This window comes from Numenius arquata, chromosome W (genome assembly GCF_964106895.1).
Source record: "Numenius arquata chromosome W, bNumArq3.hap1.1, whole genome shotgun sequence".
Taxonomy (NCBI): Eukaryota; Metazoa; Chordata; class Aves; order Charadriiformes; family Scolopacidae; genus Numenius; species Numenius arquata.
In genome coordinates, this window is record NC_133615.1 from 2053694 (window position 1) to 2080194 (window position 26501).

Genomic DNA, 26501 nt, shown 5'->3' on the forward strand with positions numbered 1-26501 from the left:
TACCGCATCTCGGACTTAAAAAAATACTCTCGGTTTCTGGCAATACTTTTAACTTTCCTAGAGCCTCTGGTTTTATTCTGACCTTTCTGCAGTAAACGACTGGGTTATACATTTCATAGAATCATAGAATGGGTAGAATTGGAAGGGACCTTAAAGATCATCGAGTTCCAACTCCCCTGCCATGGGCAGGGACACCTCCACTAGAGCAGGTTGCTCAAAGCCCCATCCAGCCTGGACTTGGACACTTCCAGGGATGGGGCAGCCACAACTTCCCCGGGCAACCTGGGCCAGGGTCTCACCACTCTCACAGGAAAGAATTTCCTCCTAATATCTAATCTAAATCTCCCCTCTGCCAATTTAAAACCATCACCCCTTGTCCTGTCACTACATCTCCTGACAAAGAGTCCCTCTCCGGCTCTCCTGGAGGCTCCCTTCAGATATTGGAAGGCTGCTCTGAGGTCTCCCCGGAGCCTTCTCTTCTCCAGGCTCAACAACCCCAGCTCTCTCAGCCTGTCTTCTCAGGAGAGGGGCTCCATCCCTCTGATCATCTTCCTGGCCCTCCGCTGGACCCCTTCCAACAGGTCCATGTCCTTCCTGTGTTGAGGACTCCAAAGCTGGACACAGTGCTCCAGGTGGGGTCTCACCAGAGCAGAGTAGAGGGGTAGAATCACCTCCCGCGACCTGCTGGCCACACTTCTCTTGATGCAGCCCAGGATGGGGTTGGCTTTCTGGGCTGCCAGCGCACGTTGCCGGCTCATGTGGAGCTTCTCATCCACCAACACCCCCAAGTCCTCCTCAGAACAAATCACACTTTGGCACCTCCGTCCCCCTGAGAGTAACCCCAGCCTCTAAAAAATCTATAGCTAATGATAAGCGTGTAATTGTGTGTGTGTGAATACGTGAGTTTATCTACACCTATTTATCTGTACCAATATATCTCTGAATGAAATAAAAGTATCTTTTTGGAACTTTATAAGCAAGCTGCTCGGAAATGCAATCCCCTAAGGGTCGCACGGGACCCGCCGGGCGCTGCCAAGTACCAGAGGGTTAATTCCGAGCATCTCTGTTCACGCACAGAAGCCGGTGACCTTAACTCAGGAGAAACTCAAAATATAAGGGAAAAAATAGTCCTTTCTGCCTTCCAGTCGCTTGGTGAAATTAGGCTTTTTTAAGTAAGGGGATGTTTTGTGGCCTAGAAACCATCCAGGGTGCGGAGAAGCCCCAGCTGGCCACACGAAGGTGGAAGATGCTCCAAGGGCAATGGACCCAAGGAAGAGGAGTTACCCCAAAAATGCTGTTTGCGCTCCCCGTTACGGACCTGATGGTCCATCTCTGGTTCTCGGCGAAGTCATTTACTGTTTCCCCACTGCAGAAATAATTCCCGAGGTCATTTCACTGAAAACAAGTACCTGGCACACACGGGTCCCAGCTGGGATCTGCCAACAGCTTCTCCGCTGCCGGTTGTACTGCGGGGAATGGAGGCGGGTGATTTTTCCAGAGCTAAGTTCAAACCTCCTTCTCTCCTGTCCTCAGCTGAATCTTTTTAGCTAGGACAAAGCAAAAGGGCCTGGATATAAAGAGAGGGACAGAGGTACCCGAGAGAACCAAAAGCTTCCGTTAATTAACAAAATAGACGTTTAGATGTGGTGTTGGGGGATATGATATAGGGGAGAACTTTGTAGCGTAGGGTAGATGGTTGGACTCCATGATCCCAAGGGTCTCTTCCAACCTGGATGATTCTATGATTCTATGAAAATTAGCACACCTCGGCCGCGCAGTAAATAGGTTTTCCCACCCCGAGACCACACACTGGAAGGAGAAACCTTCAGCCATAATAAGCTGATGTATTATACAATTATTACTAATAAAATTGGACCCAAAGCCCATTCATAAATCCTCTGGAAAGTACTTATGATCATTTTAAGGGCCTAATCCTGCCGTTCTGGTCTGGAAATACGTCCCCTTGAAGCCACGTGAGCTCTGAGTGACCGAGTTGTACAGATCTGGGTCTCCACCGCCTGCAAACTAACGATTCCTGTCTGAATCTATCCCAGCTATTGATTTCCAGTCTCCGCACCCGCCTGTCCATCACCGCAATCAAGGCCCTGCTTAGGGGAGAGCAATTTATCGCTAAACCCTCATAAGACAAGCAGCACAAATTTAGAATCCTCATATACCTTCCCCATCGCTCACTGAATTATATCGAATCGATTCCGATAGGTTTTCTTTTATCATCCTTAGCTTATTGTCATTTTGTCCTCCGCAATTTCCGCGCTGCCCCATGACATAAAGCTCAAATCAGAAGACGGGCAGAGCTTGTTTTTAATACAAAGAGTCCCCTGCGTTATACAAGTTCCTCACCCCTCTGATTTTTCACTCCTTGGGAAGGTCGGTTTATAAACGAGCAGTGAGATTTAATCACCTATAAAGGGCCACCGATGGTCAGGACATTCACAGGGTCTATTTAAGGTATAGACATTCCCTAATCCTCACCCATATGTACGTGAGTAATTCAGAGAGTAATTCACATCCTCTGCCTTGGGCATTATTCTCTGTTAGGTTCCATTAAACAGCTTGTGAGATGTTTCTCCACGACCTTATGGTTCCCCCAGCACTGGGCACCAGTGGAGGTGCAGGCTCACCAGCCCTGACCTTCTCACAGATCGTTAGCGAGTCCTGGTGGGGTCTCTCTTCCTTCACGGACAGCTTAGGAGGGAGAAGAGGGTCTGCCGGGGAAATCCAGTCCCTCTAATTTGGTTTCTGGCACGCGTCTGAATGTTGGTGCCTACTGAAGCGGTCAACAGCTTGAAACCTTTCAAGACCCCCTGGGGCCACTCTGCCTGCCTAGATCCTGGCGCTAACTTGACAGGATTTTCCTCTGGAGGTCTTTAAAGTAACCTCATTTTCTCCAATCACTAAAGAGGGAGCTTAGGCATTTGCTTTAGAAGAACCTGGACTACTGTGTCCAGCTCTGGAGCCCTCAGCACAGGAAGGACACGGACCTGTTGGAGAAAGTCCAGAGGACGCTACGGAGAATTTCTGATGGCTGAAGCCCCTCTGCTGTGAGGACAGGCTGAGAGAGTTGGGGGGGTTCAGCCTGGAGAAGAGAAGGCTCCGGGGAGACCTTAGAGCCCCTTCCAGTCCCTAAAGGAGCTCCAGGAAAGGTGGGGAGGGACTCGTGATCAGGGAGGGGAGTCACAGGATGAGGGGGAAGGGCTTGACACTGAAAGAGGGGAGATTGAGATGAGATCTGGGGAAGAACTTCTTTGCTGTGAGGGTGGTGAGACCCTGGCCCAGGTTGCCCAGAGAAGCTGTGGCTGCCCCATCCCTGGAGGGGTTCAAGGCCAGGTTGGAGGGGGCTTTGATCAACCTGGTCTGGTGGGAGGTGTCCCTGCCCACGGCAGGGGGGTGGAATGAGATGATCTTTAAGGTCCCTTCCAACCCAAAACATTCTGTGATTCTCTGGACACTTAGTATTTAGGGGTAGGTCAAGTGAGGCAGATGGGCTCCAGCAGCAGGTAGACACCACAAACTAGGCTGGGTGACTCCGGGCCATCATAAGCTATCTATAAGGACAGCAGACACTGAAAGAAATGACACTCATAGGGAAACTGAGGCCATTCCCATAAGTGCACAGAGCTGTCCTCATCCCTCCACATCCCCACGGGTGAACGCAGAAGGCCACACTACTTCTGAACTGGAGCTGAGTACTGGCTGAAGCATAACTTTGCAAGAGATAGCAGCAAATATTCATGAGAAAAGTAAAGCCAGAATAATTACATGCACTTACTTATTATACACTTGATTTACTAAAGGACCTTCTAAACGACCTCTAAAGGACGCCTTCAAGGACAACCCTTTTTTAAAACAATAACAAAACTGAAAAAAAAGCCAAAGCATTCCAGTAAACCGAGGGAGAACATTCAAAAGGCTCCTTAATCTTTTCAAGAACATCAAAATTTCTCAAAGACAAACCCCACGGATGCAACCTTCCCTTCCCAAAACAGCCCTTGGACCCACAGAGTGTGAACAGGCAGATCAAGAAATCCCCACAAACCAGGGATTGGTACCTTGTCCAGCTCAGGTATGAGAAGCTCCTTACAAAACCTGATCTTCTCCCATCCTTGGAAGAAAACCCAATGCAATTTATTGACACCTGCCCTTCAGATATCGTTCAGCACTGATGAGGTTCCCTCTCAGTCTACTCTTCCTCAGGCTGAACAGCCTCAGGTCTCTCAGCCTTTCATCATAAGAGAGATGATCCAGGCCCCTCATCATCTTTGTAGCCTCCACTAGACTCTCTCCAGCAGTTCCCTGTCCTTCTTGAACTGGGGAGCCCAGAACTGGACCCAGTGCTCCAGATGGGGCCTCCCCAGGGCAGAGCAGAGGGGGAGGATGACCTCCCTCCACCTGCTGGTCACATTCTTCTTAATGTTCCCCCAGAGACCATTGGCCTTCTTGGCCACAAGGGCACATTGCCGGCTCCCGGACAACTTGTTGTCCACCAGGATTCCCAAGTCTTTTTCCTCAGAGCTGCTCTCCAGCAGGTCAACCCTCAACCTGTACTGCTCCATGGGTTTATTCCTCCCCAGGTGCAGGACCCTACACTTGCCCTCATTGAACTTCATTAGGTTCCTCTCCAGCCTGTTCAGTTCTCACTGAATGGTGGCACAGCCTTCTGGTGTGTCACCCACTCCTCCCACTTTCGTGTCATCGCCAAACTCGCTGAGGGTACCCTGATTTTCATTTGCAAAATCTACTGCTCTTCTAGAAATCCTTTCCCCGTATGGACAAACAGGACATAGATGTCCATCAGTCCCGGCTTTTAATTGACTTAAGCAGCGCAAGGGACTGATCGTTAACTCACACCCCACCATCCCCACTCTCCTATGGGACTGCTCGTTCCTGGAAGTCGTATTCCAAACTTTTTCCTATTTAGTTTGTTATTAGGCATCAGATATTTGTATGAGCATCCATCAAACATTCCATCTCTGAGCTCGGAGTCACGGCAACAGCCCTGAGCTCATCTATCACGGCCACCCAGGACGCACACGCCTGAAGATTCAAAACAAGTCTCTTAAAAAACATCGTGTTTTGGCTTCTTGTGGAGGGCGATTAATTTTTAGAACAGAATTTGCATAAAATCTTTTCAATCTATTTGCAATTACCAGAAATTGAGACAGGAGACAAACAGCTTTGAGCACTTGTTTTCAACCGGAAAAACCTCCAACTAATCGAAACCTTAAGTTTCAAGCAAGAAAGTTGAAATATGACTTTCAGGTACTCAAAAGCCCACAAATCTTAAGAATTCAACTTATTCTACAGAAAAGAGATTTACAAGGGTCGTGTATATTGGGAAATCCAGAGCTACATGGAGCGCACATACCCACGTGTGGGGTAGGGGAGAGAAAAGCTCCATCATTGAGATCTATCAGAGACGTGCAAATAATTGATTTTTTGGGTCTTTTGGTTCTTTCATGTTAAAAATTCCGGCGTTTAATTTGGACATCCAGCCCTCTTCTCCCGTTTCTCTCTGTCTTTCTTTATGCAATTCTTTCCCTTTCTTCTGAGCATCTCCTACAACACCTCCCTTAGAAATAAACGCCCGGGTAAGTTTTTCTGGAATAGCTTCCACCATCACCTGCTGCCGCAATCAGATTATTTAGGATCCACCCAATTAACGCCATCTCAGATAAAAGCCACGGGATCGACCCAATTTCTGAGCTGAAGAAAGATGAAACAAGGAAAAGCCAGACACTTACTGAACCTCCTGCCCATCTCCGTGGGGTGGAAAATACTCCTGCTGGAAAATCTATCCCACTGGGGGATAGATTAAAAAAGCCAACTAAATCTCTCTTTCCTTCTTCTGTGGACTTTTCTGAGTGTTTTTGGCCTTAAAAGAAGTTAAGGGTTATGCAAGAAGAGATTTTCTACAGTAAATGGAGATTATGTTTATTATTCAGTCTTTGCTGTTCTTACTGCTATTTTTTTTTCCCTGGAGAAAAGGAACATAAATACCATGAAAAGTCACCCTGGGGCAGAACCAGTGTGAGTGACCGTGTCCTTCAGAGCCCTGACACGCTCCTGCCTTTCACACAGCTCAAAAGCCATCAAAGTCCCCAAGTCACCGAATGCAGAAGAGGCCTTGACCCCCCAAACAGCCGTAACCTTCCTGCTTTATTCAGTAACAGGGCAGGGAAGACTCTGCTCCGTTTCCATCCAGCCCAGTTAATCTAAACTGGTGTAAACGTGGTGCTTCTTCAGCCCCATGAGTCCAGTCCTGGCCAGGGTGCATCTTCACCGTGTCTGTTGTGTGGGGCTTCTGGTCACCCATCTATACGGTTGAGGAAAATGGGGATTAACCAGGTCTGACTCCATTTAATTTCTAATACCAACAGCCCAGTGGGAGCCCCAGCAAATCCTCCACGTGAGGGTGAAGGAAACCCCCTATTGCTCATGATTTGAGAGCACAAGAGACAGCAGATGGCTTTTTACTGTGCTCCGGCCGGCCCTGGACAGGATCACGTCATCCAGGTTTTTAAAAGAGTTTTAAAATGGCTTGTTTTAAGGATTTTGGATATTGCTGTTGCCATGAATAACTTTGTAAAGAAGCACAACAAATGTCTGCCTGAAGAAACCGGTGGTGGTGGTGGTGGTGAGACTGCAACAGCAGGAACCAAAACCAGGTCTTCTGCAAAGCAGAGGACAAGCAAGAGCTGGAAGCCCAGCTCTGTCCAGAGACTGAGATGACATTAAAAGGGGCTCAACGCCCCCTTCAGGGGTGCAGCCGCTGCTGGGACAGAGGAGCACTGCACTGAAGGACGACGTTGATGCTCTCCTCCCATACAGACACATCTGGCAGCAGCCGAAGTCTTAGAGCCTGACTTGGTGTCTCGATTTGGGATCTCCTCCTGCTTCCCAGGAACAGACAGACATTGCTGCCTTTCCTTGAGGGGCTCTTCATCGCCATCTATGGCTCTGAAACACCTCATTTCCCCAGCAGCTTAAACCTCTTTGATTTTTGAAAAAAGACCTCTGAGCTCAACAGTTAAGATGAAACACTTGAGAGATCCTTCCAAGAAAATTTGCCAAAGGACTTTTCATCATTCCTGGAAAGATCCCAGCCCGTCGACAGGGCTTCACGCCAAGAAAGGGTATTTTCTAGAAGGTCTGGTCCCAGCAGACATTCAGCCGTGGTCTTCCCATCCTTTGACTTCACAAAAATGACAAAATAAAGGAAAAGAAACCCGCAGTTCCAGAAGGTGATGTCATGTACCTTTACTCCCATATTGATTACCCATTTACAGGACTTCACTTGAAAATAATGAGCAACCCAGAAATAGAAATATCACCAATCAATTATTCTGTCCTTCTAATTACTCAAAGCCAAACCTGGTGGAAACGCAGACTTTCTACGGCGCAAGGAAGCCCCTTTGGATCCTTACGAAGAAGTGGGAAGACGCAGCACTGCAAACTTGACTGCAGAACTTCAGGTTGTCAAACTACTTAAGGAATTTAAGTGTAAATTGAATATTAAGTGCTTGAAAACCTGGTCCCGCTGTTGTGCAAACCAAAAGCTGCAGTAAAATGGGAAAAGATTTTCATCTTGCGGCGATTCCACTGAGTCAGGCTGAATATTAACCAGCACGTTCCTATAGAACACACGGAACCCACCCACCACCAATGGCAATCTTGGCTCCAACCAAACCTTCTCGCGAGACGGATATTCCCATCACAAAACACAGGAGCCAAATTATGTATGTAAAGCTCAAGCTTAATGCATTACAAATCAGTATTTCTCCTTCCCCTCTCCACGTTTCCCTTCTTTTCTCATATCAAGCCGATCCTCTCGTGAAACCCAGGTGTGAAAAAATTATTCTTATTTCTCCAAAAAAAAAAAAAAGGGGGTTGGCATCAAATTCTATCCAACAGAATAAATCCGCGGTAGACAGAAGATGAAATCTCTGCGTGTGTTTCCCAAGCCTAAAGCCCTGATCCTAATCCCAAATTCAACCTCGCCTGAGAACGTTGTGGGAACAGGGATTTATCACGGCGAGGAATTTACGCTTCTTGCACCCCATTCCGGTCCCACCACCCCTACGCGCGCGATCGCTTTGGGTTAAGGTGGCTACTGATCTACAGGACCAGGAGGGAACAACCCATTCTGTTTTTCCAAGGTATTTTCTCCAGCCTGTGCCCAAACCCTGCTCCGATATGAAAATCCTCAAAACATCAACAGGGTTTTTTTCGTATCTCACGCAAGAGGCAGCTTTTACAGAGGTCCAGACATAGAGGCGCAAGGAAAAAGACGGAAAGAGGTTGCAAAGCCAATAAAACTCGTAGAGGAAAAGTTTGGCACGTGTAAAAACACAGAGGGCAATTTTTTGTTTGAAAGTCGAAGTTTACCTCACCGTAATTTCATCCCAAAGCAATTCTCTAATTATTCATTAAAAACACATTAATTGTACGTAGAATGCATCATTTATCGCTGTTTGGAAGTGAAAATAGAAAACCCCAGGGGGCCAAAAAAGTTGGCATGAAGTCATTCTTCTGATTTATCCCCCTAAAATCTGTCCCTGGGTACTGTTAATAATTATAATTTACAGGAGAAGACATTACATTTCTACTTAAAAAATTATTTTTAATGAATCCGTGCACTGATCACGGATACACAGGATTTTAATAAAGCCACACATCTTTCAGGGAAAACGTGCATTTGCTTCTGTTGATTATACTTAGCTCACAAAGTCGTATTTTCGCATGAGTGTAAAACCAATATTCAGTAGTCGTAATTAAAAAAAACACACCCCAGCCAGCAACAAAAGGAGGACAGAAAACCCCTCGCCATCACGCTACATGGTCTCATGATTACTGTCTCCTCTTTTAATGAAGACGTAGCACACCACGTTACGGGTCTAATTTCCACCATAGATCAAAACTATGTGAAATTTTCCAATTCTCGCTGGGGGGAAGGAGTTTTCCACCTCTATGGCTCTCAACGCACACTATTATTTCAATTTACAACATTAATATCTGTGGTCGGTGGAAAAACAGAGCTCCAAGGTGTTTAATCTGGCATTGAACTTCTGATTCTCAGAAGACTAAATGATATTATGATTATTTTACCCCTATGGATAATAATCAAAATCTTCAGTTCAAGTCAAATCTTTTGAGCTTCTATTTTTAAAATGTTAGATCACAACCTATAAGGTAAAAATAATTAACACAGTGGGACACCTCCCACCAGACCAGGTTGATCAAAGCCCCCTCCAACCTGGCCTTGAACCCCTCCAGGGATGGGGCAGCCACAGCTTCTCTGGGCAGCCTGGGCCAGGGTCTCACCACCCTCACAGCAAAGAAGTTCTTCCCCACATCTCATCTCAATCTCCCCTCTTTCAGTCTCAAACCCTTCCCCCTCGTCCTATGGCTCCCCTCCCTGATCACGAGTCCCTCCCCAGCTTTCCTGGAGCTCCTTTAGGGACTGGAAGGGGCTCTAAGGTCTCCCCGGAGCCTTCTCTTCTCCAGGTTGAATAACAAATAGGTCTTGGTCCAGTTCCACAGAAAGTATTTTACATTTCATTTGTTACCAAAAAGAATAGAATAAATAATCTCTTATTATGGGACATTTCCAAAGCCTTTCATTAAAAAAAAAAAACCAAGGGAATTCCCTGATTCGCTACCTAAAATGAGGAGTTTGGCCTCCTCGAAGCCAACAGCTCGCTCTCGGCAGCGCCGCGGGAACGGCTTGAAAACGCGGGGCGAGGAAATTGCCTTTTGCTCTTTTCTAACGTACGGGAGAGTTTGGTCCGACTTTCAGCTCCGTTTCTTTTCCCGTGATCCAGGAGACAACAAAGTTTCAAGAGGATCTGCCCTAACCCTCTGATAATATGCATTTCCTTGGCTCCGTTCCCACTTACGGATTCTTGCTCGAGGCATCCCATGCTCCGAGGGGAAGCTTTGATAGACGAGCCTGGCTGTCTGCGCTGCCCCTAATTACGGCGGCTCCGTTGTCTCGTTTGCCCCCGTTCTGCTCTCCAGGTAAATGCCACAAAGGTCACTTTGTTAATTCAATACCAAGGCCACGTTACAAATCATTTGCACAAGACTGAAAAAGTCAGTGTCTTTTTTTAACACCGGGTTTTCTTAATACTCTACAGTCACAGAAATGAATTTCAATTACAGAGGAATAAAGTAGGTACCTCGGAAGGTTACTATTATCCCGAGATAGACATCAAGGCAGGGCAGATGATTCACCACCTGGAGGTGACTATTTTTCTCCACAGATTATCACACGTTACTATGACAAGCTTCCAGCAATGTGAAGTTCAAAGATATTATTTCCCACCAGGTATCGCTCACAGCGGGGAAGTCCCAGCAGGTGGGGCTCCGATTTCATAGAATGGGTTGGGTTGGCAGGAACCTTAAAGATCATCCAGTTCCAAGTCCTTCCGTGGGCAGGGACACCTCCCACTAGACCAGGTTGCTCAAAGCCCCGTCCAACCTGGCCTTGGAACAAACATGTAGAAGGAAGCAGTGTCCGTTGTGTAGCCCCACACGGGGCTTTGGATGGGAAGAGACAACCAGGTTCACCCAGCCCACTCCGCAGAAGAGCTACACAAGGGACACCTGCTCCAGAAAAGTCCAGAGCTTCACCACATGCCATGAACATCCAAAATACTTCTTAAGATCTCCATAAAGACCAGAAACTGCATTTACCAGAGGAACCGTGGAGATACTGGTGTTCCTGGATGGGGTACAAGATGCTGGAAGCCCAGCAGATCCCACTTTACGAGGAAGGGGGGAAAACCAGTCCCTGGCCAATTTTCCCCAGTTTAGGGGGAAATTCCCTTCTAATGAATGAGATGCGTTCATTAGCCCTTCCAGTCCCAACAGTTGACAAAGTGGGGGTTTTCCAGTCCTAGTTTTGGGAAGCATCTGCCAAAGGTTTCTGGGAAAATGTTTATCGATAGTAATTTTAAAAGACCAACTTCTTTTGGAGCCAAATAGGTTATTCCTAAGGGATGGATTTTGAAACCCGTTAGCTGCTCACTTTTTTTATATTACAGAGTAATGTATACGCCATCAAGAAATATTCTACAAAAAATGGGAAACAAATTCAGACAAGTCGCTGACAGATCGTATACTAAGAGGCCAAATTTTCATCATCCATTCACCGAATTACCTTTTAAAATCTGATTTATTGTCAGGCTAACTCTAGTCCCATTTGGAGCTCACCAGCGTTGGGTTGATCAGCATTTTATGACCACCATACATTACAGTTGTGTCGTACCCTTTTACTATGGGAATCTCAACGCATTTTAGCATCCTTCAGAGGTGCTCGTAGTCGTTTAGCCTTTAAGGGTGATAACCACCTCCTCATCCTCATTGAATTGCGTGGACAACAGCAACGGGACACTTGGAAAGCCGTGGCGGCATCACAGAGCAGTTTGGGAAAATGAGATTTTACAGAATCACAGAATCTTCATGGTTGGAAGGGATCTTTGAGATCACTGAGTCCAACCACACACACACACACAAAAACTCCCCCACAATCTCGGGCACTAGAGCATGCCCTGAAGTGCCACATCTACACGTTTCTTAAACACCTCCAGGGATGGAGACTCCACCACCTCCCTGGGCAGGCTGTTCCAGTGCCTGACCACCCTCTCAGGAAAGTCATTCTTCCTAATATCTAATCTAAACCTCCCCTGCCCCAACTTCAGACCATCTCCTCTGCTCCTGTCATTATTCCCTTGGGAGAAGAGGCCAACACCCACCTCTCTACACCCTCCTTTCAGGGAGTTGGAGAGGGCAATGAGGTCTCCCCTCAGCCTCCTCTTCTCCAAACTAAACATGCGCAGACTGAACTGGGCATGTTTAGAACCGGTATGATTGAAAACCTAGTAGAAAATTAGGAAAAAAAAAAAACCCACTCTGCCTCAAAGGGGACTGGGCTCAGCATCAGCGGGAAGGACCACGGGACCTTCAGCTCTACAGCTGGGCCACGAAGAAGCACTTGGGATGGAAACCTTTCATTTAGCTGACGGAGAAAACGTTAACCCCGGGCTCCGGGAGTGTCTGGCTGTATTTTTATTTTTTTTTTGACCTTTTTTTTAAGTCATCCAATGACCCAGACTGACCTTGTGTAAAGGTTTACTTATTTCTGACACAAGCCATTTCCCTCCCAGATGGGAACAGAGCATTTAGCGGCAAAGCCCGGAGCCCGGCAAAGGGTGACGCGGGGAAACTCCTGGCCGTGTAGGAGATGTCAGGAACAATCGGAACTAATGAAATAGTTATTGCTATCAGGTATTTGGCATATATTAATGCTCAGAGACAGATCTCCTTTACTGAGACAGAGCCTGGCCATATAAATTATCGGACACTCAAATCCTATCACACTCCACATTTAAGGGCCATTTGAATTGTACTCAGGTAGTTTCACTCATCCGCAATCTGAGGAATGTGTTAATAAATACAGGACTGAATCACACCGTTGATTTGTAAGTGGAATTTCCCATTAAAACCTGTCAAGAGCATTACTTTAAAAAAAAATTAATGGTATAATATAGCCCAGGGTTGTGCTATAACATACTCCTGAGGGTATAGCTCTCCCCGTCTCACGGGTGACGGATAACCTTGTTTGCTCTGTATTGTCACTCTAGCATCTTTCCAGAGCCAGAGGTCTCTCTGCCACCAGCGGTAGTCGGTGTCCATCTCTGGTGGGCAGCGAATTTAACAACCAAGGAAGAGTCTACACCTTTCTTTCCACTTCCCCGAGGAGCAACGTTTGATTTCTACGGCCAGTATCTCCAACTCAGCCAAAAAAAATGGAAAACCACCACTCTGACACTGTCACATTGGATTCTTTGGACTCTTTGGAGTCCACTTCAGACTCTTTGGATTCTTTAGAGTCCACTGTGGACTCTTTGGATTCTTTGGAGTTGGAGTCCTCCTTGGACTCTTTGGAGGCCACTTTGGACTCTGCTGGGGTTTCTCGCTGTTTGGATTTGAGCTTCTTCTCCCAGGTCTCATGGGTTTGGCGTCTTTTGGAAAGCCTCCAAGTTTTGTAGTTATCGGCAGATGGAAACCCATTCCTGAGATGTTTGGTGAGTTCTGACACGACAAGAGGAGCAATGTGAGTCACAACACACCACCAACAGCCTGGATATGGCACACACAGGGCTGCCCTCTGCGATTCTTCATCAACGGCCTCATTCCACAGGACTTCAAGAATTTGTGATAAAGACAGATTAAGCTTATGTAAGGAGCATCGGGGTGAGGGGGGAGAAAAACAGAGTATTATTTTATGGCGTGTTTGAGATTAAAACCGTTTCATACTCGATTCACCAAAACCCAATTTGCAAGGAAGCGACGGCGCCAAGGGATTTGGGTGGCTCCAAGCCAGGGTGCCCGTTTCAGGAGGAAACCTCCCCTCCCATCAAGATGGGAAAATGTGCTCATTAAGGAAAGTCACGGCAACTGTCCCATTTGTGACTGGTTGGTTGAACACAAAGCCATTACTCAGAACCTCGAGTGGCCTCTGTCCTGGCCGTCGTATCACTTGCCATCGATTGTAATTGAGTTCTATTAATGATGTAATTCAATTAGAGGCAAATCGAGAGATAACTAATACTTTTAATAACGTACCACCAGCTTCTGACAAATTCCCTACGCAGATGGAAAAGCTTGATAGAGTTACCAGTAACAGAATATCCCCCTCTGGAGAGATGTTAACAACCCTTTTAATATCAATACACCTGCTATAGCAAAGCTATTTGGTTGCAGAGAATCGGCGTCACTACGGGAGCACATAAGGAATGCAAATGAACAACAACAAATTGCGTTAGAAGGATTTTGTTGATGCGAAGGGGTCTCTGTGGAAGTCGGTGAAGATTTATTCAGGTTGAGAATCCGGCCTAATGTATCGAAACAGCCTTTCTCTTTTTCTTTTTTTTTTTTAAATTGTTTAAATCATTAAAATATGATGGATTAAAAAAAAAAATAAATATCTGATTTATTCTCCATTACTGCCGGCTTAGAGAATTGTGTGGGCAGTATGGAAATACAGCTGTTTACCCAGTTTTCTCCCGAATCTTTCATCCAGATGACCTTTTTTTCAGCTTAATGAAAACAAAGACTGAATAATGTTTGGGCGAGAGGGAGATCACAGCAAACAGCCACGTGTAACAGTCTCCTCCAGAACCGACTGGATTTCTTGGAACGCACGCCTGCTATTCCAAAGGACGCAGGGGTTTTAATTCCCACAAACTCAGCATCCTCTTAATGTCAAAACCAGTCAGGAATCTAAAAGCTCGGGATTTTGGCAAAAAGCGTTGAACGTACAACACCCTCGGTCCTCCAGCACTTTAAAATCTTACGCGTTAACACCTTTAAGCATCCTTCCGCTGCTGCTTTGCTGAACGTCCTATCAGCGCGTGGACCGGGGGAGATATCAGCCCCTTTCGGCATCTCTGTCGCAGGCACAAAAAAATTTCTACCTTTATAACTCTCTGCGGACGCCGAAAAAAGCCGTTCTGACACCATCCAGGGGTACGAAACCGTCTCCTTTCTGCACCCTCCTGCTCACGAACGGCAAACCAAGAGCTGTCAGATTCAGTTAATTATTTAACTCGCCTCACGCCGTTTCTCGCACGGGAGGACACGGTATTCATCGTATCCAGGGAAAATAAAAAAAGTCCGGAGCCCCCGTAAATAAATATTCTTAAAATCCCAATGTCCTTTTTTTTTAACAGCAAAGTCTAAATGGAAGACCTTTAACTGTTTTCATATGTATGACAGACTCCTCTTCAATAATTCATCTAAACCTTTTCATTCTCCTGAGCAGAAAACCATGCAGGAAGCTCCCTTCCAAAGCAGAATGGGGGGGCGGGGGAGGGGATTGGGGGCCATTTTGCCAAATTTATACATAACGTGTAGAAAATTCGGAGAAGCAGTCATGCCAACAGCAGGTTCAGCAGCATCTATAATACAACAAAGGAGGGACAAACTAGGAAATAGGATTTTCATTTTGGGTAAGAGAAACACAAGCGCCATGACATTCAGAAAAGGAGTATGAAATTTGCAGGATTTGATGAATAAAGGGAAAACCCCGCATCGCTGCAACCATGGGAAATATATATATATGTATTTATATACATGAATTGCCATCTACACCTATCTCCTAAAATACACACCCCCTTCTGCTGGACCATCTTCCTCCACGGCCCTTGCTCAGGCCATTCTGAGGGTAGATCAGCACACCAACTCCAGCCAAAACCACAATTACTAATTAAAGTCCTACAGAGAATTAACATCAGTCCTTCCCTGGGATCTGACACAAGCGCCCGCCACCAAGACAACAACAATCAAAACCTCAACCCGAGCAAGAAAATGCAATGGGTTCTTCAGCAGTCAACAGGTTGGTGTGTTTGGGTCCCACCACGACCACGGTCTGTTGAGTGTCTTCAGCACCAGGGAAGAGCTGAGGGAAAGTTTTAAGGGCTTTTTTCCTCTTCTTCCGAGCATCAGAAAGGAGAGAAGGGAAAAAAACAGGAAGGGAATATGGATGAAGGCCCCTCAGAGCCTTTTTCAACGTCTTTCTCTTTCCCCTGATGCTTCTAAGAGGAGGAAAAAGAATGAATATTGTGGATAGATCCACAAAAGAGCCCTTCTAAAATGCTTTTTAGTTTTTGGGTAGTGAGGGGAAGAGTGTCAGAGCGGGGAAGAAGGTTCATGCATGAACTCTGCACCAAATGAGCCCTTTTGGGTAGCTCTGGGCTAAGGATGAAACAACCAACTCCAGCTGGTGCTGCCAGCCCCGAGATAGCCCACTCCGTGCTCCTAAATCAACTCCGCTCCTAGGGAAGCGACCGTCAGCTTCTAATTACAAGGTTTTGGGAATCCTGCCTTTAGAAAAAAACACTTTACACAATTATATCAATCGACCTTGTCCCGAGCTGTCATGTTTCATCTAATTACTGCTCTCAGAGCTCGATAGCCAGACAGAAGTGCCCACCAGTTTCGCTGCAGGTCACACCGTTAACGCAGGCACGAGCCTTCAGATGCTTTTCAAACTGAATTTTCCCAGATTTTTCCCACATTTGGTTGCCGGGCACTTTTACGTCCTTCCACAAAATCCACTCCAAGAAAAAGGGACAAGGAACCCAAACTAAGCCTCTAAAAACATATTTACGAGACCGGTGTTCAGCTATGCCAAAAGCAACCGCTCTTGGCATAAGTTACAGGCACGGGTAAATAGGTGAAGTTATATCCATCCATATGGAGAACAGACAAAATGAGCACATCATTCTTCTTCTAGTGACATTATCTGTCCCCATCCCGGCCCCAGGAACTCAAACACATGCACAGGTGTATCATATACAACATGGAACAGGTTGCCCAGGGAAGCTGTGGCTGCCCCATCCCTGGAAGTGTTTAAGACCAGGTTGGAAGGGGCTTTGAGCAACCTGGTCTGGTGGGAGGTGTCCCTGCCCAGGGCAGGGGGGTTGGAACTCAATGATCTTTAAGGTCCCTTCCAACTCTAACCGTTCTCTGATTCTATGATACAGGGCTCAAGTGAGGACTTCTCCTTAGTTGCTTCGCCTTGGGACCAAGCCAAGCAGAGGAAACAAACTTTGTGCCGCAATTTTTTTATGACAATCTCTCTCTACTCAGTGTCCCCAAGAGCAAGCAGGGAACCGCGAAATAATAGTTAGCTTCAGATCGATTTCTAACGCTATAATCTCTCTACTTTCTTAATCTTCCGCTGTAGAAACCACCCATCTCCAAGAGTAACCTGGCTCTTATTTCTACCGAACCAGCCTGTTCTTGCAGTGCTGCGCTGAGATTTGACGGAGCGTCGGGCGACTGCGGAGATGATGGAAGGTACGCAGTGGGAGTAAACAAAAACCTGAGAAACAGGAGACAGGAACGGTGCTATGATATTAAGGGGAAAAAAAAACCACAAAAAAAAGGAAAGCAATAAGCAAAGGCAACTTGGAAATACAGAAATGTAGCTCCTCACCTGGGCAGGACAAACACAGTCTCTGTCAGCGCAACGTCTGAAGCCCCCAATGACTGACAGGGTGTATGGAATGTGGACACCAAGCTGTAAAACTATTATTATACAGAAACAATAAACATATGAACTAGGAGACTGTCATTCATAGCAGAGCTCTTCCAGTGATTGAAGAGCTGACCTTAGCTCAGGCTAATCTACAGAACCTCTCAAAAGAGTCCTAACCCTGCAATTTATAAAGCTCTCCATCCGCTCCCAAACCAGCAGCTTCACCTCCCACGGTACGTCCTCATCCCATGGTACATCCTCATCCCATGGTACATCCTCATCCCACGGTTACATCCTCATTCCATGGTACCTCCTCATCCCACAGCACGTCCTCATCCTTTGGTACATCTTCCTCGGTACATCCTCATCCCATGGTTACATCCTCATCCCTCAGTACATCCTTATCCCTCGGTACACCCTCATCCCACGGTTACATCTTCATGCCACGGTTACATCCTCATCCTTTGGTACATTTTCCTCGGTACATCCTCATCCCTTGGTACATCCTCATCCCTCAGTTACATCTTCCTCGGTACACCCTCATCCCACGGTTACATCTTCCTCGGTACACCCTCATCCCACGGTACACCCTCATCCCACAGTTAGATCCTCATCCCTTGGTACACCCTCATCCCATGGTTACATCCTCATCCCTCGGTTACATCTTTATCCCTCGGTACACCCTCATCCCACTGTTACATCCTCATGCCACGGTTACATCCTCATCCTTTGGTACATTTTCCTCAGTACATCCTCATCCCACAGTTACATCTTCATCCCTCGGTACATCCTCATCCCTCGGTTACATCTTCCTCGGTACACCCTCATCCCATGGTTACATCCTCATCCCTCGGTTACATCTTCATCCCTTGGTACACCCTCATCCCACTGTTACATCCTCATGCCACGGTTACATCCTCATCCTTTGGTACATTTTCCTCAGTACATCCTCATCCCACAGTTACATCTTCATCCCTCGGTACATCCTCATCCCTCGGTACATCCTCATCCCTCGGTTACATCTTCCTCGGTACATCCTCATCCCTCGGTACACCCTCATCCCACTGTTACATCCTCATGCCACGGTTACATCCTCATCCTTTGGTACATTTTCCTCGGTACATCCTCATCCCTCGGTTACATCTTCATCCCTCGGTACACCCTCATCCCTTGGTACATCCTCATCCCTCGGTTACATCTTCCTCGGTACACCCTCATCCCTCGGTACATCCTCATCCCACGGTTACATCCTCATCCCTCATCCCAATTTATCCATTTGGATAAATTCTGCCCTTCGTAACACAGCGCCAAAGTCAGTGTCCAGCTACCCTTCCAAGCTGGGAGAAGAGGCACCTTCTGAGCCCTCGAGCCCAGGATATTGTGACCATAGGGTGGATGAACATGCTCAACCCAGTGAATTTGTTCCTACAGCACCATAAAAGTAAACAAAATCATCAAAACATCAGTAGTCTCCCCGTTTTAACCTCACAGGGTGAGAAGATACCCAGTTTTCAGCCAGCAACGCGATTTCCAAGAAGGTACTATTCCTTCAGCTCCTCTGTTTGACAACCAATATTTTTGCTGAAACTTCGGGCAGCAATTTAGCGTCGTTATCAACGTATTTTGAATACTTCGGAGCATTTACAAAATTACAGCACATGTATTGGCATTACCATCGAACAAACGACTGCCATCAGCCGAGACAGAAATTGAGACATTTAACTACGCGTTTAGCGCGCCTCTCTGAGAATTCTCATCCCTTCCTAGTGCAGACAACTCCAAACTCTCGAGCGAGACGTTCTGTCATTAGCCCAATTTAGCTGTAGCCCTTCACATCAAAGCTGAAATGGAGAAACGTTGTCAGAAAGAAACAATTCCGCTAAGTTTACAATTATCCGATGTGTTACCTTTCAGGGATAATATACTCTGTTTTAGCAGTGAAATTTACTGTCAGAAATCAGGAACGCTTCACTTTCTGACATTGCTTTCCGTGGTTTGATGGTTTTCACACTGAATCACAGAATGATATGGGTTGGAAGGGACCTCTGGAGATCATCCAGTCCAACCCCCTGCCAAAGCAGGGCCACCCAGAGCAGGTCCCACAGGAACGGGTCCAGGTGGGGTTGGAATGTCTCCAGAGAAGGAGACTCCACCACCTCTCTGGGCAGCCTCTTCCAGGGCTCTGACACCCTCACAGGAAAGAAGTTCCTCCTCATGTTGAGATGGAACTTCCCGTGTTCAAGTTTGTGCCCGTTCCCTCTTGTCCTGTCCCTGGGCACCACTGAAAAAAGACTGGCCCCATCCTCCTGACACCCACCCTTGAAGTATTTATAGGCCTTGATCAGAGCCCCCCTCAGGCTTCTCTTCTCCAGACTCAAGAGACCCAAGAAGTCCCTCAGCCTTTCCTCATCAGAGAGATGCTCCAGGCCCCTCAGCATCTTTGTAGCCCTCTGCTGTCCCCTCTCCAGCAGTTCCCTGTCCTTCTTTAATTGGGGAACCCAGAACCGGACCTAGTGCTCCAGATGTGGCCTCCCCAGGGCAGAGCAGAGGGGCAGGATGACCTTTCCTTACAGGAGGCTGCACGGAAGACCCAAAGGAGCAAATCTCAACTGCCTGAGGTTCTTCACACGTATTAAATAAAGATTCCCAAGCATCTTTTATGTCGCAGAGGAGACCACTGCTGCTTTTCAACAGCAAAAGTGGTAAAACAGACTGTGAAGTTCACATAGAAGGGGATGGGGAGGAGGAGATGGGTAACGGACACATGAAGTAGATTTATTTCACCAGGACCGGACCCAGGAATGCTTTAAGCCATCCCCAGAACAAACATCTGAGAAGGAATTCTTTAAAGTGAGCATCAGAACCAGTCACCGGGGATACAAAACGGTATAAAAACCAGTAGGGAAGACAGTTCCCTGAAAAAACCATGTAAGCTCAGCTCTGCCTCGGTGCAACCTCACAGTTTGGATGAAGAACATTGCGGCACCTATTTTTTGGCAGATGAATTTTCAGGCCATTAATTGCCTCGGGCAAATTAAAAGTATGGGCATTCGGAGACTCTGGGAATAGCACCTGGGGGCGGATGCTTTCCAGAAGAGCGGGGACCATCCTGTAGACATGGGTGCTGCCTCCTGAACCGATGCTCTCGCTCCGGGCAGGAGCATCTCCATCCAGCCCGGGGGCACCAAGGCTGCGGGAAGAGGGACAGAAGGGAAACGAGGACAGGGCCAACGTGTTTACTTTGGATTCCAATGGAAATAAAACAAAAAATTTAGGTCAACATTTCACCCAAGGGATAATTTGAACAGAGCAAGTGAATTATTTTTTTTTTGCCTTTAGTTAATTAATCATGAAAGCCTCGGTGGAATTTGTCAGTATACTTTTTATTCAGGCAAGGCCAACATTTGAAGAAATTCCCATCTATTTGTATTACAACAAAGAGAGCGGCTGCACTGACTCACGCTGCATTTCAGCAGAAGGCATAATTAGGCATGTTGAAGACGTGGTCCCCTCTCCCTGAGCGTCAGCTTCTTTCTCAACCGCTTCGGTCCCTACACAAAGTGACTAAATTCTGAATATGGCATCAATCGAGGGATTTGCCGCAGCAAACCTGAGGCCAGAACCTACCCGTTGGCTCGTGTGTCACCTTCGGGTCTGAGTGTCCCTACACTTGCACAGCAAACCATATAGAATTGTCCAGGTTGGAAGGGACCTTTCAGATCATCTAGCCCGACCATCAACCTAACTCTGATAAAAACCATCACTAAACCATGTCTCTAAGCACTATGTCAACCCATCTTTTAAACACATCCAGGGATGGTGCCTCAACCACTTCCCTGGGCAGCCCATTCCAAGGCTTAATAACCCTTTCCGTGGAAAAATTTTTCCTAATATCCAATCTGAACCTCCCCTGGTGCAACTTGAGGCCGTTTCCTCTTGTCCCATCGCCTGGTCCTTGGGAAAAGAGACCGACCCCTCCTGGCTACACCCTCCTTTCAGGGAGTTGGAGAGAGCAAGAAGGTCTCCCCTCAGCCTCCTTTTCTCCAGGATGAACACCCCCAGCTCCCTCAGTCTTTCCTCACAAGACTTGTGCTCCAGACCCCTCACCAGCTTCGTTGCCCTTCTCTGGACACGGTCCAGCACCTCAATGGCTTTTTTGTGATGAGGGGCCCAAAACTGGACACAGCACTCGAGGTGGGGCCCCACCAGTGCCCAGGAAAGGGGGACGATCACCTCCCGAGTCCTACTCACCACACTGTTCCTGACACAGGCCAGGATGCTGGTGGCCTTCTTGGCCACCTGGGCACACTGCTGGCTTACGTTCAGCCCACAGTCGACCAACATCCCCAGGTCCTTTTCTGCCAGGAAGCTCCAGCCACTCTGCCCTAGGCCTGCAGTGTCCATGGGGTTGGTGTGACCCAAGAGCAGGACCCGGCACTTGGCCCTATTAAACCTCATCCCATTGGCCTCGGCCCATCCATCCAGCCTGTCCAGATCCCTCTGCAAAGCCCTTCTACCCTCCAGAGATCAACACTCCCACCCAACTTGGCATCATCTGTGAACTGACTGAGGGTGCACTTGATCCCCTTGTCCAGATCATTGATAAAGATGTTAAAGAAAACCAGCCCCAATACCGAGCCCTGGGGGACACCACTCATGACCGGCCACCGACTGGATTTAAGGGAAGACGAAGCCTTCCCTTAGGCCAACACGGAGGGGAACGGGTGAGCTTTAGTCTGGGAAGACATTAAAATAGCAGGAAAGGGCAAAATTCTTTCACAACAACCTTTTCCACCAAGAATGGAGGTGCAAACCCATCGCCAAGTTTCATCCTTGCAGCTGGATTCGCCACACAAGCGGACACACGGGAAACACTCAATTTTGCGGCGTTATTTGATCTCATCAAAATAACATTTAAAAAATCACTACTGGCCCTCTAAAGGACAGCTGGTGGAAAATCCATGTGCTGAGCATCTGATGAGTGACTCTGAACGAGTTATTTTAGCTGTCATGTCACTGGATTGACAGCAGTCTCCCGTTAGAAAGGCCAACCCGGGCGTCACAGGCAACACACGCTTCGGGGACGAGCTCAGGCAGAGCCCAGATTATTGAAGGATGGTGGGAAATACCAGCCCACATCCAGCGCCAGCTTTTTGCCAGTCAAAACATGAGACAGGGGATGGAAAACAAGGCTCTCCGCTTCCTTGGCAGCGGAGGGAAAGCCCGGGTGGGTTGGGAGAAGGCAGCGCTCGTTCCTCCATCTCCATCTGGGCTGCTCCTGGGAAAAGCCAAGTGCAAGGTCAAGGCACCAGCTCCCAACTTAATCTTGATGGGATGAAGTGAAGGCCTTGCCTGGATTGCGAGTTGCATCCGGAATGAGCAGCCTCATGGGTTTTCTTCCCTGATTTATTAATCATTTTGATCCTGGAAGCCCTCACTGCGGACCACGATCCTGCTGTGAATCCGCAGAACAAAAACCTTACAGTCCTGCCCCAAAAATCTTACCGTCCTAGCGGAAAACAGGCAATCAAAGATGGGCTCAAAGAGGGAAACGCAAGGAGAATATCCTGATGGCACTGCCATGTTTTGGGCCCTGGAATGGACCTTACACCCTAAGGGAAGGAAAAGGGAGTAGGACAAGGATAAATGAACCAAGTGTGAAATCTGGACATCATGGCAATTGGCATAATCTCACTGAAAACAAACATTCCTGACTGTGTTTGAAGTCAGCATTGGTCCTGTATCCATACGGACGCGGAGAAAGGGGGAGTGAGGACAAAAAGACATAAAACAAGAAGAGCTGAATACCAAAATATTCAGCAAACTACAGAAAGACGACGACTGCTCAAATGTAAATCGCTCATCCTCAACGAAGCTCATTTCCATTTTTTAAAAACACTCCGGGTGAACGCCCGGAGGTTACCCGGCTCCTGGTGGCTCAGACGCCTCCGAACACGGAGGGCAAGGGCGGCGCATGGGAAAGGGAGATGCTGTGACAGGTCACCGGTGATTTATACTGCACCACTCACAGAAGTGATTGCCGTAGTACCCAAGCCAGCGCCGGGCTCTGACACGCTGCACCACCGCCAAATTCCTCACCCGGATCTAGCGGGAGTCAAAGACACCAAACACAGAAGCCATTCACAAAAAAAAAAAAAAAACCAAACCAAACCAAAAAACCTCTTTGAGATTGAGTTAAATTCCCACCTACGGACCAAAAAAAAAAAAGACAAAGTATTTTGTGGTTACTTTGAATAGCTCCACAGAACAAAATACAGGGCACCATCATGATCAAGCACTACATCATTTACATCTGCCTTTATCAGGAACACGTTTCCCATGGTCTCTTTCCAAAATGGCAAACGCTGCTGCCCGTCATCTGTCCTTCCATCCACGTGGTTTTACCCAGGGAAAGTCCATTGGGCTTTTACTTTTTGTCCCAACCCCCAAAACACTTGCCCCTCACACATGACTCCGGCGGGGAAGCGGCGTGTCCCTGCCCGCGTCGCTCCCCTTTCGGTACCGAAGTTTCCAACGCACCCCTGAATGTTCACGGGAACTCCGGGCTTTGGGCAAAGAGCAAGAGAGGAGCTGGTCCCATTGTGCAGCATCTCCAGGAGCCCTTTGTTAGCAGCGCTCGCTGCTGGGGACCGTGCCCTGCTGCGTGGGGACCGTGCCAGCCACGGCGTGCTACCCGCACCTCCTGCCCACGGATGGAGTGGAAACACCACCGCGAGCGAGCACAGGTCCCCAGAGGGGCAAGATCCGCTTTATTCGGTTTTATGGGCTGACCTGAGGTGGCCGCAGGGATGCTCAGGAAAGCACCAACTCATGCTGGCCCCCAGGGCTACCACGTTGGGAAAAACTTTGCCCATTTGCAGAGGCAGCGTGAGGAACTGGGCGCAAAGCAAAGAGGCCACCTTCAAAATCAGTGCAATAAACACTTGTGTAATCATAGATGGGGTGTGAAATGCACAACCACCAGACGCAGCTGGAAAACAGCCTGTTCCATCCACGTACCACGAAACAATGGTGGGATGCTGGGGGAGCGATGGGCTTGCAGCACATTTGGCCCCTGACACAGCACGGGGGCATCCTCCCCTCCTCAGGCACTCACACACGGAGGCTCTCGCTCCATCCCCTCCTCTGGCAGCCAAGGAGCCTGCGAGTCAATCATCTCACACCAAGGAGGATCACTGCCATGTCTCCCAGCTCCCAGCCTTTAAGGTGGAAAAGGCAGGAGAGGCACCTAGTCATTATCCTGCTGCCGCTGCCCGGGGTCCCACCTTCCACGGGAGTGATCGCAGAGGACAATGCTGGGGACAGACGCGCGCACGCAACGGAAACCTCCAGCTCTGCCAGAGGAGCATCCCCCAGTTTAGTCGCTAACTCCCCAAAATCGGCACAATCAAAAGATCCACCCGTTTGTGGAAAGGCAGGAGCACCTCCACGGACGTACAGCTGAGAACCTGAGCTTTGCCAGGAGACACCCAGGATTGGATTTCTTTCTTTTATTTTTTGTTTTTGCCAAAGGCTTCGTATGCAGCACTTTCCCCATCGCAACCCCCTGCTTTAGCGCTGGTGTGTGCGGCGCGGGGAGTTGGTTCCCATTGTTCCTCCCCTCGCCGCTGCCAAAGCGGCGCGCACAGCCGTGTGCTCGGATCCCTTTTTGGCATTTTCCAGCCTTCCCCCCCTTCCCAAGGTTTCTCCCCCCGCTGGAGTGTTCCCGGTTTTCTTTCGGAGAAAATTCAAATGAGCGCCGGAGAATAATATTTTCCTTGCACGCATCTCCCTCCGACCACGCACTCGCACCCGGAGCCTCCTGCAAATCAAAGCCGCACTTTCTTACTTCCTAACACTTCTTGGCTCCCGCTCCCATTTCTCTTTCCTTTCTTTTTTGGAAATAAGAGATCTCTGTACCTCCGAGCCCTCCTCTTCTGCCCGCGCAAGTAGCCCCAGAGCATCGCGGTGCCAGTTCCCTCCCTTCCATCCCTACCCCCTGTTCCGCACACAACCGGCTTTGCCATTTTTAATTAGAAAACGTGCCCGGCCGAGTGCGGCGAGAGCCGTGCAGCCCCGAAGAATCGCAGCCTAATAGAGTTGGGAGATGCTTTGCAGATAACTGCGTTTTCCGCCTATCCTAACTCCTCTCCTGCTTTTATTCCATCACCCAGCGAAGGCAACCCCTTCCCTTGGTTTCAAGCACAGAGAGCCAAAAAGCTACAGGCGAATATATCCAATCGCAAGCGGGATCAGGTGCGGAAGAGAATGGGAACTAACCCTACCACCGCCGCGGCACACACACTCAACACACCTATTATACCACCTCCTGCCACATTTCTCCTTTCTTTTCCGCGGATTTCCTTCTTTCCAGGGCTGCCCTTTCTCTCCAAGGCTGCGCAAGGCGCTTCTAACCCCGCTTCCCCCTTCCCATCTGTGGGAAGCGATGGAAAAGCTCACACTGGCGAGCAACAACAACAACAAACACACACACACACACACACACACACCCCCCATAAAAAATCCAAATCATGCTCGCGGAAGGGGGGAGAAAAGTCCATTAGCACAAGAGAAACGGGCGCATCGCTTTGGGATGCGGAGAAAAATCCCCCTTACCCCCCGGAGAGCAAAAGGAAAATAAGGCAGAGCTGACTTACCGGAGACTGGAGGATGAAGGCTCGCCAGCGTAAACCCGAAGAGGAGAAAAGCCAGCTTTGGTACCCAAACACATCCAAGACTATTCTCCATATTTCAACGCACACCTACAGATTCGGGTCCTGAGCACCAGCAGCAGCCACACATGCACGTACAGCCCCTTCTTCCTCCTCCTCCTCCTCTTCCTCCTCCTCCTCCTCCTCGCTGGGGCTTTTCTTTCCGTCCCTGCTGACAGGGCTCAGCCAAGGGGGAAGGGGTACGGAGGGTGGCAAAAAAGTTGCCTTCAGTCCAGGAGGCTCCGAGCTTTCCCGAGAGTGCGGGGAACTAACTCAAGGAGACGGGGGGGAAGGATGGGGAAGGGTCCTCCCACCGCTGGAAAACCATCCAGAGAAAAATCCTGCCCCCCCCCCCAAAAAAATAATAATTAAAAAAAACCCCAAACAAACCAAAAAAAAAAAAAAAAAACAAAAAAAAAAAAAAAACAGTATCAAAAGAGTCGTGTCCAACGCCGTGTAAAGTAAAAAAAAAAAAAAAATTAAAAAAAAATAAAACTGGGGGGGCGGGGGAGGAAGGGGAAGGGGGAAGAAGAAGCCCCCGTGGAAAAAGCCGGAGCGGTGCGAAGCGGGGAGAGGTGCCTCCTTCCCGGCAGGGCTCGGCCAGCAGCCGCCGGGGGAGGGCAGGGCTTTGCGGCGTCTCACTCCTCGCGGGCGCTGCCGCCCGCAGCCTGCCCAGCCCGAGGAGCGGCGGCGGCGGCGGCGGCGGCCACGGGGCGGGGGCG

At 48.3% G+C, this 26501-nt stretch overlaps 1 protein-coding gene across 1 annotated transcript in view; it reads right to left on the reverse strand.

The window, feature by feature from the left end:
• The window catches only part of LOC141476561 (netrin receptor DCC), a 581575-nt gene extending 555759 nt beyond the window's left edge, over positions 1–25816 (reverse strand). Inside the window, exon 1 of the mRNA XM_074165252.1 lies at positions 25726–25816. Within this exon, the coding sequence (XP_074021353.1) occupies positions 25726–25816 (91 nt within the window). The remainder of the gene's footprint in view (positions 1–25725) is intronic.
• Positions 25817–26501: the final 685 nt, after the last annotated feature.